The following is a 13,181-nucleotide window of genomic DNA, read 5'->3' as shown; positions in this document are numbered from 1 at the left end:
GCTGCCAAATGCATGGCAAAAATAGCACGAACGCCACCGAAAACTTCCCAAATGTTGTTTCATCGGAGCTCAGGTCTTATTGAGAGGAGCCAAGCTGCTCCTGGTCATCCTGTTGTTTGCAAACTGTTTACAGATTATCAAGATTTCAGCCTTTAAGATCAGAAATTGAACTAAATTTTGCTTTTAGCTGAGCCAGAATGCAGCTATCTTAGCAACTCGTTCTCATACATCCAGCACAGTAAAACAAACGCTAGAGTGTTTTGACCATTTTACTGCACTGTGCCTTTAGAAAGCAGCATAGTTCACCCAGACTGGCGTTTGCATTGATTCACTGACTGATTATACATCATTTGAGGAGCAAAAACTGCACTTCATCTCCAACTTACTGCTTGCTGTTAGTACAGAAAGTTTGGTGAAATCAGGTCACTGCACCTAATTTTAATCAGTAAACTGGAAACACCTGAGAGTGCAGGTGAAGGTCAATCACTGGTTGTAGTTGGAGGCGAGTTAATGAAGCAGTGAGCTGAAACGAAGGTCAGAGGATTTAATGGGTGTTTTAGAGATGCATCAGTTTGCAGGAATGGGAAGAATCTTGCATTCATATCTGTGGCTTTTAGACGAGGGAGTGTTTGAGTCCCTCCTGCTGACCTACCTAGGCATTCATCCAGCAGCGTGTGCAGACAAGAGCTGCCGGCTGTTTAGAGTCTCGATTCATCCAGCGAAGCCTCGCGGCTATATTCCACCTTGATCCTGATTGTTTTCCATGACACGTGTCCATGAGCAGATTATGGAAGCTGCTGATCCAATCAGCTTTTACACGCAGGTCAGTATTTACAGGCTGCTGTTTGCATGAACAGCACAGAGGAAGGAGTTGATTTGTTCCCAAGAATGAGAAATTCTCGAGTTCAAAGAAAGAGATCTGAAGGAAGCAAAATCAGAGTTTGTTATAACTAAGAGCTACCTTCCATAGAGTGTGAATCCTCTGCTGTTATTTCTGTAATTCTTTATCCCCCAGAGAGCTGCCAAATCTCTGCTGTGTTGGTTCAACCCGGCGCATGAAAGGTCTGGCTGAGTCCTGTATGAGAGAGAAAACATGACATTTCATTGGATTCATGCAGCAGAACAGTTTCCCAGCACACTTTATGAATCTGTCAGTGTAGCAAAACACAGGTGTTAGTAGGAACATTAACATCTGGTTAAGAATAGCAGTGAACTATGAGTCTGCAGGAATCTGGAAGCTAATAAATGGGATTCAAGCAGCGTTAATCCCATTATTTATACTGGAACTACACTTTTCCTTAAAGTGTCTTCTACCAATGCTCAGTATGATGGTGCACAATCAGAAAAAACTGCACAATAAATACAGCATTGGTTTAATTTACCTATTACAACTGTGGCCCCAAGCTGCCAAAGCTTCTACACCGTGCTTCACATCAAGATGCTGCCACCACCATGCTTTAATCATGATGCTGCCACCACCATGCTTCACATCATGATGCTGCCACCACCATGCTTCACATCATGATGCTGCCACCACCATGCTTTAATCATGATGCTGCCTCCACCGTGCTTCACATCATGATGCTACCACCACCATGCTTTAATCATGATGCTGCCACCACTATGCTTCACATCATGATGCTGCCACCACCATGCTTCACTTCATGATGCTGCCACCACCATGCTTCACTTCATGATGCTGCCACCACCGTGCTTCACATCATGATGCTGCCACCACCATGCTTCACTTCATGATGCTGCCACCACCATGCTTCACAGTGGGGATGGTGTGTGTGTGATTATGTGCAGGGTTTAGCATCTGTCAAACATAGAAGGTTGTTGCTAGAGTTACGGACCCGTACCCGTAGCCTGTGGACTACGGATACGGCACTTGCCATTTGCCAATCAGATACCCGAGATCTGGTCACGTGACTCCCGGTAGATGCTAGCGGTACGGACCCGTAGCATCGGTACTACAGGTACGGACCCTAAACCTGACCCTAACCCTAACCTTTGCTTACCTTTCAACAGTTTGCAGTGGTTAGCAGCTTCTTGACTCGTGAGACTCGCGTACGGGTCCGTATCTGTCTGGCAAATGGAAAGTGCCGTATCCATAGCCCACAGGCTACGGGTACGGGTCCTAATCTGTAGACACTACCAACATAGAATCTAGTCTTGTGGCTGAAAAAAGCTAAGTTTTTTTCTCATCAGACCAAAGAACCTTCTTCCAGTTGACTCCAGAGCCTCCACGTGTCTACTGGTGAACTCTAGTCAAGGTTTAATATGAGCTAAGCTAAAAAATGGAATTCAGGTTGCATTAATCCCATTATTTATCCTGAAACTATACTTTTTCTTAAAGTGTCTTCTATTACTGTTCAGTTTGGTGGTGCACAATCAGAAAAACTGCACAATACACAGTGTTTTACCTTATGCTAAATGCTTTTGCATTTAGCTCTTATTGTTTTTCGTCAATTTGTACTGAAATGCATGCAATTTGTGGCTGCAAACCTAATTTATACGTACACTGATAAATACTTATATAATTAGTCCTTCCAATGAGGTCGACCCACATAAACACACAAACAGAAACTCAATGACTGGGCTGCATGTACAGACGTAAACACCAGGAGCTGCTTATGAAAGGATTCATTCAGCTGCTCTAATCAGCTCAACATAAAGTTCCTCTGTTCTGAAGCTCAAATAGCAAAATGACCACGTTTCCCACTCTGTGGTTTCCAGGATGACAGCAGTTTGTCCGCAGCGAGATTACAAAGCCAAGAGGTCGTGTTTAGTCGTAATTTAAGAGACGCCAACAGAGCAGCAACAAAGAACCAAACGCTACAACAAGGAACAAAGCGGCGCTTCTGTTCATCCCTTGTCTCTCCTTCTCATTATCTGCCTTCCTTTTGTCTGTCACTGCTTTGATGTAGATGCAAGGAAACGTGTTTTAGACGCTCATCATGATAAAGTCAGTTTAAGAACTCCAAATGTTCAGCAGATAGAGGAGAGAACTTAAAATCTTGACCTCAAGCTGGAGAAAAAAAGTTATTAAACCAATTTATTAAGTTAATTTTTGGTTTTACACCAAATAATGCACAGAAAAATGTAGTTAAAAATACACAAAATATCAAGTTGATGCAAAACATGACAACAGAATCATGTTTTGAAACTAACAGAAATTTTAACCTTATATTCATGCATTTAATTAATCATGTAGTGGAAAAAAGAAATGTTACTGACTGCTGTCACCACCGTGCTTTATAATATAATACTGCCGCCACCGTGCTTCATATCATGATATTGCCACTACCGTTCTGTACGTGCTTCAACACAGTTTTGCCCAAACTTGAAAAAAGCCTGTTTGGCCATGAGGAACACAAAGGGACAACTCAGCCTTCTTTCTTTGTTTTATTGATGAATTTTGGCTGAAGATGGAATGAAAGTTGACAGGTTGATAACCTTCAATATGAAATCAAACATCATATGTTCTTTAAACCAAAGAAATTAAATTTACACATTTACTAAATAAACTTAAATTGACTTTCAACTTCAAAATTTTTTGAATGTGAAGCAAATTCATTAAATTAAACTTCAATTTCTTCTTCAGGCCTGGAGTGTGTTTTACGTCCACCAGTCAGTTGTGTTTGGGGACGCTCTGCTCTTTGACTTCACAACTGTGCTTTGAATCATGATGCTGCCACCACCTTCACTACATTATGAAATTTACACCTTTTATTTATACATCTAATCAAGTGGTAGGGAAAGGAAATGTTCCAAACTGCAGGGAGTATAAGAAGATGTGACACCAGGGTCTTCAAAACACGATCTGTTGCTGGACAAACAGTTGTATCAACATTTTTGTGAAGCTTAATGCCAGAGTTGTATGAAAAGCGCTCAAGCTGCCACAGTGGAATATTATGCAGCTTCCTTTCACCTTATTGGTGAGAAAAAAACACCTGAGACTGTGTGCAAAAAGCATTTTTCCTAATGATTTAAGTGAGAACATGGATTTCTGCTTTTTGTGCAGGACTTTACATCATCTGAGGGGAAACAGGCAGTTTCAAGTCTCCATTTTGATCCTGATTTTCCGGAGCTCAGTGAAACTTTAATCCCAAACTTTTGGCTTCTGTTCGAGGCTGCACATTTCATTTTGATGATTTGTTGTCGGTCGTGTACAGATGTGTTGAACATACCTGTGGCTGCAGACGTGCTGTTCCTGCACGCCACTCAAAACTCTGCAGCACAAAGTCTGGAAATGTCTTCATCTGTGCACAGCTGCACTGAAACACTTCCACAGCTGTCACATCTGGCTGCATGTGTTTCTCTGCATGCTGTCAACTGGCTGTCTGCTTTGTTTCTTTCTTGCCCTCCCGCTCACCTTGTTCCACGACTTACCAAACCTTCCCTGAAAGTGGGTCACAGTCATGTTACTTAACAGAGGAAATGGGCTGCACATGTGTCTGTCAGCCGGGAGGAAACAACACGCACTCAGACGCTGACAGACAAGCAGACATTTGTCATGCAACGGTGGAGTCGATGAAAGTCACGGCTGCTTTATGTCTCACTTTTTCTGCTGCGCGTCACATCTGGCCTGAAGTAGGTTAGTAGGACGGCGAGCGACGAGCCAGCACTCGGTTTACCTCCAGACTCTGGGCAGCAGCTGGAGGGCTTTAAAGTTTTAGAAGTGTTAAAGAACCAACAGTTTGTCCTGGTGGTCAACATCAGAACTGCAACAGAAAGTGCACAGTTATTCAAGAGAAGTCTGTGACACACTTACAAGTGCAGACAGGATGACTTTCAGGCAGCAGTTTTAATTTTCAAGATCCAAATGCCCCTAAATGTGTTCAAAAATGCATGCTCATAAATCTGACTTTACAAATAACAAACATGGCAGATTGTCACAAGAGTAAGATCGCAGTACATCTGTACAGTTATTAGAAATGATTAGAGGTTCCCTGGATATTATTAGTGGGTTGTTCATTGGTACAGTTCTTTCGTGTTTATCCATGAGCATGTGCAGCTCATGTTAATGAATTATCTTTTTAGTGCTAACTTGACACGGGTTTTTACATTCCTGTTTTCATTTTCTGTTTTACGTTTCTGCAAAAAAACAAGGATTATTCCTGGAATGCTCTAACGGAAAACACAGACATGTGTTGAAACATTTGCAAGTGTTAAAGTGCTTTCAGGCTGCAATCTTATTTTTCCCAACAAAAAGATTTTCAAGAACCAAATGCACTTAAAAGTGTTTTAAAATGCTTGACAATTACCTTAATGATAAATAATTTAATTACGTGATAAAACTAAATTCTGTTTCACTGTGCAGGCTGCAGAAGAAAAAAAAAACAGCAACAACAAACAGGAGTCACTCAAGTACAACTAACTGGTAACAACCCAAATAAAACACGCCTTTTCTAGTGTACAATAACTGCAAAAATACAAGTTTTACCCTGAAATCTGAGTAACTGATTTTGTTGGACTATTTTAGTAAGACTGCAGTTAAAGCTGTATTTATACTGTAAAATATTTTATCTTAACCCTTACTATTTAAATTATATAGTTACATTTGCTCGTGAATCTTATTTTAGCACTGGAAAGCACTTTGAGTCAACATGTGTAGTTTAAAGGTGACTTACATGTGACATTTGAACAAATCACAGTGACTATTTGTCTAAAGTAGGCCTTTAATGTATTTTTCGTCTTAAGTTGATATGACAACTTTTTTGAGCATCTTTACTTTGAATTTCTGGTATTTTATTGCCCTTAAAAAGCTGCTCAGATCCACTAGTTAGCAGAATATTTAGTTTCCATTTGGGGAATTTTCTTGCTGTGTCATTAGGGAAAAAAACTAAGTCACGATGATTCAATAGGCGGCTGGAATTCAGGATTTCCATGAGGCAATGCCAGCGTTACCAGTAACCGCCTGTGTAATCGGTCTTTTTAGTCTTTCTATTTTCATTGCGGCACAGCTTCAACCGCAACTTTAACTCCAAGTGCACCAAAATAGCAACAAATGGTTGCTACTGGACATAACTGCTGTTTTATGGAGGGTTTAGAATGACACATGTGGTGGATTTTACATTGTTGGTAGCGATGTTAAAGAGCCAAACAATCAGTGTCGGAGTTTTTCAGCCACTGGCCAGAGACGAGGAACCGGAACCGTGTTACTATGTTTACATCTTCACCATCATTTAACAGGAAAACAGAACGGTGGAGCTCGCTGTAATGCCAAGTATCCGTTTCCTCACCAGCTTCAAAGCTAAATGGCTAACTATGTCACATATCCAGTTAACCACATGCTACGTCTTTGTCAGAAACCATCTTTGTTTTACCAGTAATGTCAACAGAATTATGAAAATATCTTCAGCATCTATGAAATATAAACAAAGAAGATTGTTGCGACATATTCAAACATTATTTCTGACTGGTGTGTGAGCTAGCCAGAGTTCTGAATCAGAGCTAACCTGCTAGCATTTACAATGTAGGTAGTTTTTCTACCCCAAAATCAGCCCTGGAAGAGGCTCCACAGGGGCAGTTCTTGTTGTCAGAGCATACATAACAGCATTCAAGAGCCTGAGACATTAAAGTTTTCAAGGGTTTAGAGGAAGATCCGAAGGTTAATGTTCAGGAGTGCATGTTAGTAAATGTTGAAGATGATGACTAAAGGTTGGAAGAAGGTTTGTAAGGCTTTAAAATGTCAACAGTAGTCATTTGTTTCATGTGGATAGGGTTAGGGTTGCATGAGTCAGTGCAGAAGCTGCACACAAAAAGAGGAAAACTGTCAAAACAGTTTTGGGCAACCTTAGAGCAGCATGTAAGAGCTTGAAGTACCAAAGTTTTCAAGGGTGTAGAGGAAGATCTGAGGGTTAAAGTTCAGTCGTACATTTTAATAAACTTGCAAGATGATGACTAAAGGTTGGAAAAATGTTTCTAAGGCTTGAAAATGCCACCATTAGTCATCTGTTTTATGTGGAAATCTGTCCACTGTTGCATGAGAAGCTGCACACAGAAAGAAGAAGCTTTTCTTTATTGTTGTTGTCTTTTCATTAATTTTAAATGCTAACAGAGCAACTGGAGGCCGACTGCAAGCAGCTTGTGGCGCTCGTGTTTGTTTTAAATGCACAATAAAATCCTCATTTTCACATTTTTTTGGCTCATGCACATAAAAGCGTGTTTGTCTAGTGGCTGATGAAGATTAGCTGTTGTTGCACTAGCATCGGTCTGCAGTCTGAGCGTTTGCTGGATTTCATATAACGTCAAGAAGGAGCGAGTTAGAGAGTCATAAAATCCTGTTGAAGTCCATTTAAACAGATTATTACCTATTAAAATCTTGAGTGTTCAGTGTGTTTGCAGCAGCAGTGGAGCTTTTATACGGCAACACTGGAAGCTGCACAGCCAGGCATGGAAAAGCTAATGTTTAGGAGCTGCTCACAAGTACAACTACACAAACTATCTGTTGGAATCTCACAAATCCATCCAGCTGGACTTGTTCTTGACCTCGGTTCCCACCTCAGCGAACCGCAGTCATACAGTAATGACACTCTGCTGTGATTAATATCTTTTGCAGATGTACATGTAAACCAAACCAAACAAAAAAAAACAAAAACGAGCAGGGAAGTTGAGAGAGAGCTGCCAAGTGGCCACATGTTGGTGCGAATCGATTCATACGATGGAAAAAGACGAGAAAACTGCAACAGGGAGTCGAAAGTGGACGTCGTCCTGGTTTTATTTAAGATTTTTTGGTGGGATTTCATGACAGAAAATGAAAAATCTGCCAGAAAATGAAAAGAGAGAGACCGATGAGGAAGGCCAGGACACTAGTTTAGCAGCTAGACGAGTCAACCCAGCTTCTTTACGTTACATCTTTGCCTTTTAGTCCACAGTTTGTTGCTCTGTTGCACTTAATTAGAAACGTTCAGGGCTGAAAAATGAAGAAATGCCAAAGCTGCAGTTCTGTAAATGTCCACTAGAGACTGCCTACTTAAGCGAGTCAATCCCCATAGACCTTTATGTTAAAATGTCCAACTTTACAGCAGGAATAAACATGTTTTCAGCCTGGAACCATCCCCTCTTTTGGTCTTTATAGCTTATTTCAACATTCCTCCAGCTGTACAGGGAGTTCAATTTTTTATAAAACTCACCTGTTGAAATTCTATTAAAGTTTAAAGTTTTGCATAGGTGAGAGTGTGGCTGATTTGAGCCACATTGTTTGTTTGAAGGAGTCAAAGACTATGACTGAATTGCAAATATCTGCAGCTGAATTCTGACTAATTGTCATTCCAGTTTAATTCTGACTTTTCAACATTCTGGTTCAAAATATCTTCCTCAATTTAATAAATCTCCACTGTCCTTTTTAGGTTCTTACATTAAGTTTAAACTGGCCAAAGTGATGCTGTAGACATTTTGAACTGGGAATTTAACTTTAAAATACCTTAAATTAGAGTTTAGGAATGCAAAATGGTGTTGCAGATCTCTGCAGTTGCTTCAGAAGCTGAGAAGTTGTGGCAGCTTGCTTTTAAAACCATTTTCAGAGCAGCCCCAGACCAAAGCTCTAGTAAATTTCCACCACAAGATAATGAAGGAAGCTCTAGTTCGCCACAAACTTCTGGCTTTTTCCATTTCACTGCATTTTTTTAACCATCTTCTCCACCACAGCAGCTGCTGTTGCTTCTGCTAAAACTGTGAAAACGCTTTGCAGGACCAACATCCAACGGGAAGCCATCTGTGAGCAGCACAGTTCAGACGAGTTGTGACGATTTGCAGCTGTTTTTCTGATTAGATTATGGTTTTTACCGGTCAGAGTGACATTTTATGGCAGAAATCTGGTGTCACATCAGACTAGTCACAATGACGCTGAAATCTGTAGTTTTAATTCAGTTTTATTTAAATTTGCTCTACAGCACAATAAAAACACAGTCAAGAACACAGATTTACATTTTAAATCAACAAACTGGTGACGATGAGATGCATTAATCAATCATTTGAAATATGTTCATTACAGGGTAAAGTAGGCAGTGTATAAAGTCAAGTTTTTAGCTTTTACAACCTCATCTGATCACTAAGACGTGGAATCAGTGGCCACACATGACGCCAGATCTTAAGGAAGGAATCAAAGCTTTCATGTTTAAACCAACATAAACACAGAACACAAGCAGAGACTCACAACTCCTCCAGATGTTTTGTTATTTCTAAACTCTGCGTGGTAGAGCTTTCAGTCTGGGGTGTAAATATTAAGAACTAACTGTGTGTCAGAAGCTTTTAGTCGTCAGGAACGAAGCGATGATTTGGAAGCGGGACACACACGGAGAAGTCGGTCCTTCCGGGTGGAAACGAGGCCACAGGGCCGAATCGAGGGATTTATAGCTCAGTTTGCTTTGGTGAGAGTCGGGTTTGTGCATGAAGAGAAGCCTGATGCTGGAGGAACGCTGACTCAGCTCTGCTCAGGAAATCCGTCTGCAGCTGCTCACAGAATAAACTGCTGTTTACTGCCGAGAGTCTGCTCAGTTTAGCAGAAAAACACTCAAATCCAACACTTTCATGATCATTTTTAGGATTTTTCTTCACTATAATGTATATTTAATGTAGTTTTTAGGCCAGATAACCAGCAGATACAGTCTCTAAACTATGATTTATCAGCTGAAGTCAATAAAAAGGCTGTGTATTTTGAATCCCGCTGAACTTTTCTTTCCTTCTCTCTGCTTTGTGTGTTCTCTGGAGCAGATGAAGCTGCCGGTGCTGCTGCTCGGTCGCTCTGCAGATCTGCGTCCTGGAGAGTTTGTGGTCGCCATCGGCAGCCCGTTCTCCCTCCAGAACACCGTCACCACCGGCATCGTCAGCACCACCCAGAGGGGAGGCAAAGAGCTGGGTCTCCGAAACTCAGACATGGACTACATCCAGACGGACGCCATCATCAACGTGAGTGGAGAGACCAACACAAAGAGTCTCCAGAGCCTGCAGAAGTAGAAATGATGCAACTGCATGACTGTGTTTGTAAAAGTCCCTGATCAGTGAAAATCTTCTGCAGCAGTAATGCAAACCTGCTGGTGTGGAATATGAGTGCAGATATTCTTCATATTGCATTAATGTCCGCTCTAGCAGCACAGACTGCCTTCAAATATCAAACTGTCTTTCTGTTTAGGAATGACTAGAATAATATTGATTTTTTCATGCACAATTTTGAGATTTTGGACTATTTTGCCTCCATATCATGTTTTCTTTCAGAGTAATGGGAGGAAAATATCTCGAATAAACATTTAGGTGTTTATTTTATTATCATGTGTAACCAGACTTTCCAGTTTTATTCCTTTTTTGTACATTCTGAAGGTTTTACAGAGGAGTTTGTTCATATATCATTTACAGCCTGATTTACAGAATATTTTATTCTTGACCTACACTGATGTCACTTCTGTGAATATCACCTCTTTCTCTCTCTCTCTCTCTCTCTCACACACACACACAGACACACACACACACACACACACACACACACACACACACACACACACACACATATATATATAGTGTTTTATATAGTTTTCTAATGTTTTATAGCGTGTACTGTTGGTGCACTTTGGGAGCGGCTCTTTAAAATTCGCTGTATAATGACACTAAAGGCTTTCTGTTCTTTCTATTCTGCTCTAAAAACATGCCAAAAAAAACAGTTTTTCTCTCCAGCTGCTGACTGTATTTTCTGAATTATGGAGTGATAAAAAACAAATATCCAAAATCTCCTCTGCAAAAAAACCTCTTACTTTAATATAACATAAAAAAAACATTCAGGTTTCTGATGTAGAAATTAATGCGTATTTACGTAGAAAATACTTCCAAAATTGTGTAATATGAAAATGAATTGTCTCATTATGTGAAAAAATACATTGACATTCTGCATTTGCGTGTCTGTTTTCTTGCAGTACGGCAACTCAGGAGGACCACTAGTCAACCTGGTGAGTGAATAAAAACGTGTTGCTTCCAAAATAAGATTTAAAATGAGTTTTAAATGTTTGCAGTGACGCTCATTTAAGTGTTTCCAGTGGATACAGGGACTGAATTCATTACTGACTTTGAATTATTTTCATTATTATGAAACAACCGTAATGAGGTTTAACACAGACACACGGCCAGCCTGTTTTCTCAATCTGCAAAAAACAAAGAGGCTCTGCGGAGTTTTAACTCTCTAATAACCTTGCAAGTGTCTCCTTGTGATGGTTTTATTTCTACTAAACCTAATTTGATTCGCTTAGGGAACTCTGAGCTCTTCATTTATTAAACGCACTGTTTACTAGCAAGCAAAGCTCATATATTTACATTAAGTAAACTAAAAACAGATATGTTGCTGCTACTTTCAGTGCAAACAGGATTATTTATGTTGTGTGGCTGTTTTTAGAGGATTTGCTGTATAAAAGCAGCTTCTCCAGTTGTCAAAAAATGGAAAAATCACTTAGATTTCATGCATTAATGCTGCACACAATGTTTTTTCTGCATATAGTCAAAGTTATTTATTATCTAAGTTTATTTCATGTAATATTCAAGGAGCTGAAACAGAATTTTTTGGTAAAACATGAGCAGTCCTGTGCTATTTTCTCCACCCTCAGATTTAACTTAATTGGCACTTTGTCTCTCCATATCTGTGAAACACAAACACACTGTAATTCTTTTGGCACACGTCCGCATGTTGCAAAACGGAGACATACGTAATCTCATATAAACAAACACCCGAGGCCATGAAATCCTTATTAGGAAGGTAAATAAGGAGTTTAGGTAACGCTTGGCAGAAGGTCTCGTCCACAGCTGAGTCTGATTAGGAGGCGTGTTACTAAAGCGACAACAACGAGCTTCATGAGGATGTGTGACTGTAACTGTGTGGTTTCTCTGCAGGACGGGGAGGTGATCGGCATCAACACGCTGAAGGTCACAGCAGGAATCTCCTTCGCCATCCCATCAGACAAGATCAGACAGTTCCTGGCCGAGTCGCACGACAGGCAGGCCAAAGGTTCGGCAACAGTTAGGAGTCTTTTCAAGCAATTTGGAGGAAATCTTGGGGCATTTTCTGTCCTTTTCCATGTTTGTGAGATCTAAAATGTTTTAGTTCCTCTGGCAGTTTTCCATGTGGAGCCATGAACAGTTTTTGAGTCATTCCCAACAGATTTGAAGTCATTTTGAATGATTTTTTTTGCGTAATTGCAGAGTTTTAGCTATTTATAGACCAATTTTTAGTCTTTTTGTACAAATTTGTATATTTCGGAATGCATTTTGAGGCATTTTGAGGTATTTTGAACACATTTCAAGTCATTTTGGATGCAATTTCAGTCCTATTGGCCATTTTCTAACTAATTATGTCATTTTTTAATAATTTTGAGTCATCTCTTACAAAATTTAGCATATTTTGAAATAGTTTTTGAGCCATTCTGAACTAATTTGAAGTAATTTTCAACAAGTTTTGAGGAATTACAGGCAGGTTTTTGTTGTTTTTGACATTTTTTTTTGTCATTTTGGACACAATTTGAGTCCTTCAAGAAATATTTATGGACCATTTTTGTGTCATTTTTAATCATTTTGAGTCATTACTGACAAATTTTACCATATTTTGAAACCGTTTTTGAGCCATTTAAACAATTTTTGAGTTATTGTGGATGAATGTTAAGCTATTTCCTTGCTTTTCCACCTCTGTGAAGATTTTTTTTCACTAAAATCCAACAGTTTCATGAAGTATTGCATTATTTTATGGCTCCCTTTGTCCAGCGTGGTTCCTTGAAACTTTCCTCACCTCAAATTGCCAACTAAACATTATCTTTTAGCTATTTATTTTGTTAGTTTTTGAGTTATTTTTCACTCTCCTAACAACTTAATTTCCTTTTGTTTTCCTTCTCTGCACCAAACTATGCAGGACTTCCTTTGAAAAATCCTTGATTTGGAGCCAAATTCCTGCTAGTTCTTAGGAAATCCTGAGGGCAGCTTAAAGGAAATTAACAGATAACTTTTCAGCTTCCGCCCTGCTATCAGTGCCATTATAAAGGCAGAATAAACACCCGGTTGTAATAATATCTCTGCAGGTTTCGTTACTTCCTGATGTAGTAGAAATAATAAGTGAATGCCGGTTTTGAAGCCTCTCCATCAAGATTCACTCTTATTTTACACAACCTGGAAAACAATTCTTTTTTTCTTCGCTATAGTAGAGTTTCCAT

At 39.7% G+C, this 13,181-nt stretch overlaps 2 protein-coding genes across 2 annotated transcripts in view; one reads left to right on the top strand and one right to left on the bottom strand.

Annotated features, from left to right (window-relative positions):
- The window catches only part of htra1b (HtrA serine peptidase 1b), a 41,586-nt gene that overhangs the window by 20,009 nt on the left and 8,396 nt on the right, over positions 1–13,181 (top strand). The window contains exons 5-7 of the mRNA XM_022207071.2: positions 9,721–9,915; positions 10,911–10,943; positions 11,875–11,989. Of these exons, the coding sequence (XP_022062763.1) occupies positions 9,721–9,915; positions 10,911–10,943; positions 11,875–11,989 (343 nt within the window). The remainder of the gene's footprint in view (positions 1–9,720; positions 9,916–10,910; positions 10,944–11,874; positions 11,990–13,181) is intronic.
- c19h10orf88 (chromosome 19 C10orf88 homolog) overlaps positions 8,862–13,181 on the bottom strand; it is a 30,190-nt gene continuing 25,870 nt past the window's right edge. The window contains exon 9 of the mRNA XM_051940010.1: positions 8,862–9,951. Within this exon, the coding sequence (XP_051795970.1) occupies positions 9,888–9,951 (64 nt within the window). The 3' untranslated portion in view covers positions 8,862–9,887. The remainder of the gene's footprint in view (positions 9,952–13,181) is intronic.

The sequence above is a fragment of the Acanthochromis polyacanthus genome, chromosome 19 (genome assembly GCF_021347895.1).
Source record: "Acanthochromis polyacanthus isolate Apoly-LR-REF ecotype Palm Island chromosome 19, KAUST_Apoly_ChrSc, whole genome shotgun sequence".
Taxonomy (NCBI): domain Eukaryota; kingdom Metazoa; phylum Chordata; class Actinopteri; family Pomacentridae; genus Acanthochromis; species Acanthochromis polyacanthus.
The sequence above is the reverse complement of the archived record's forward strand: the minus strand, read 5'-3'. Positions and strand labels throughout refer to the sequence as shown.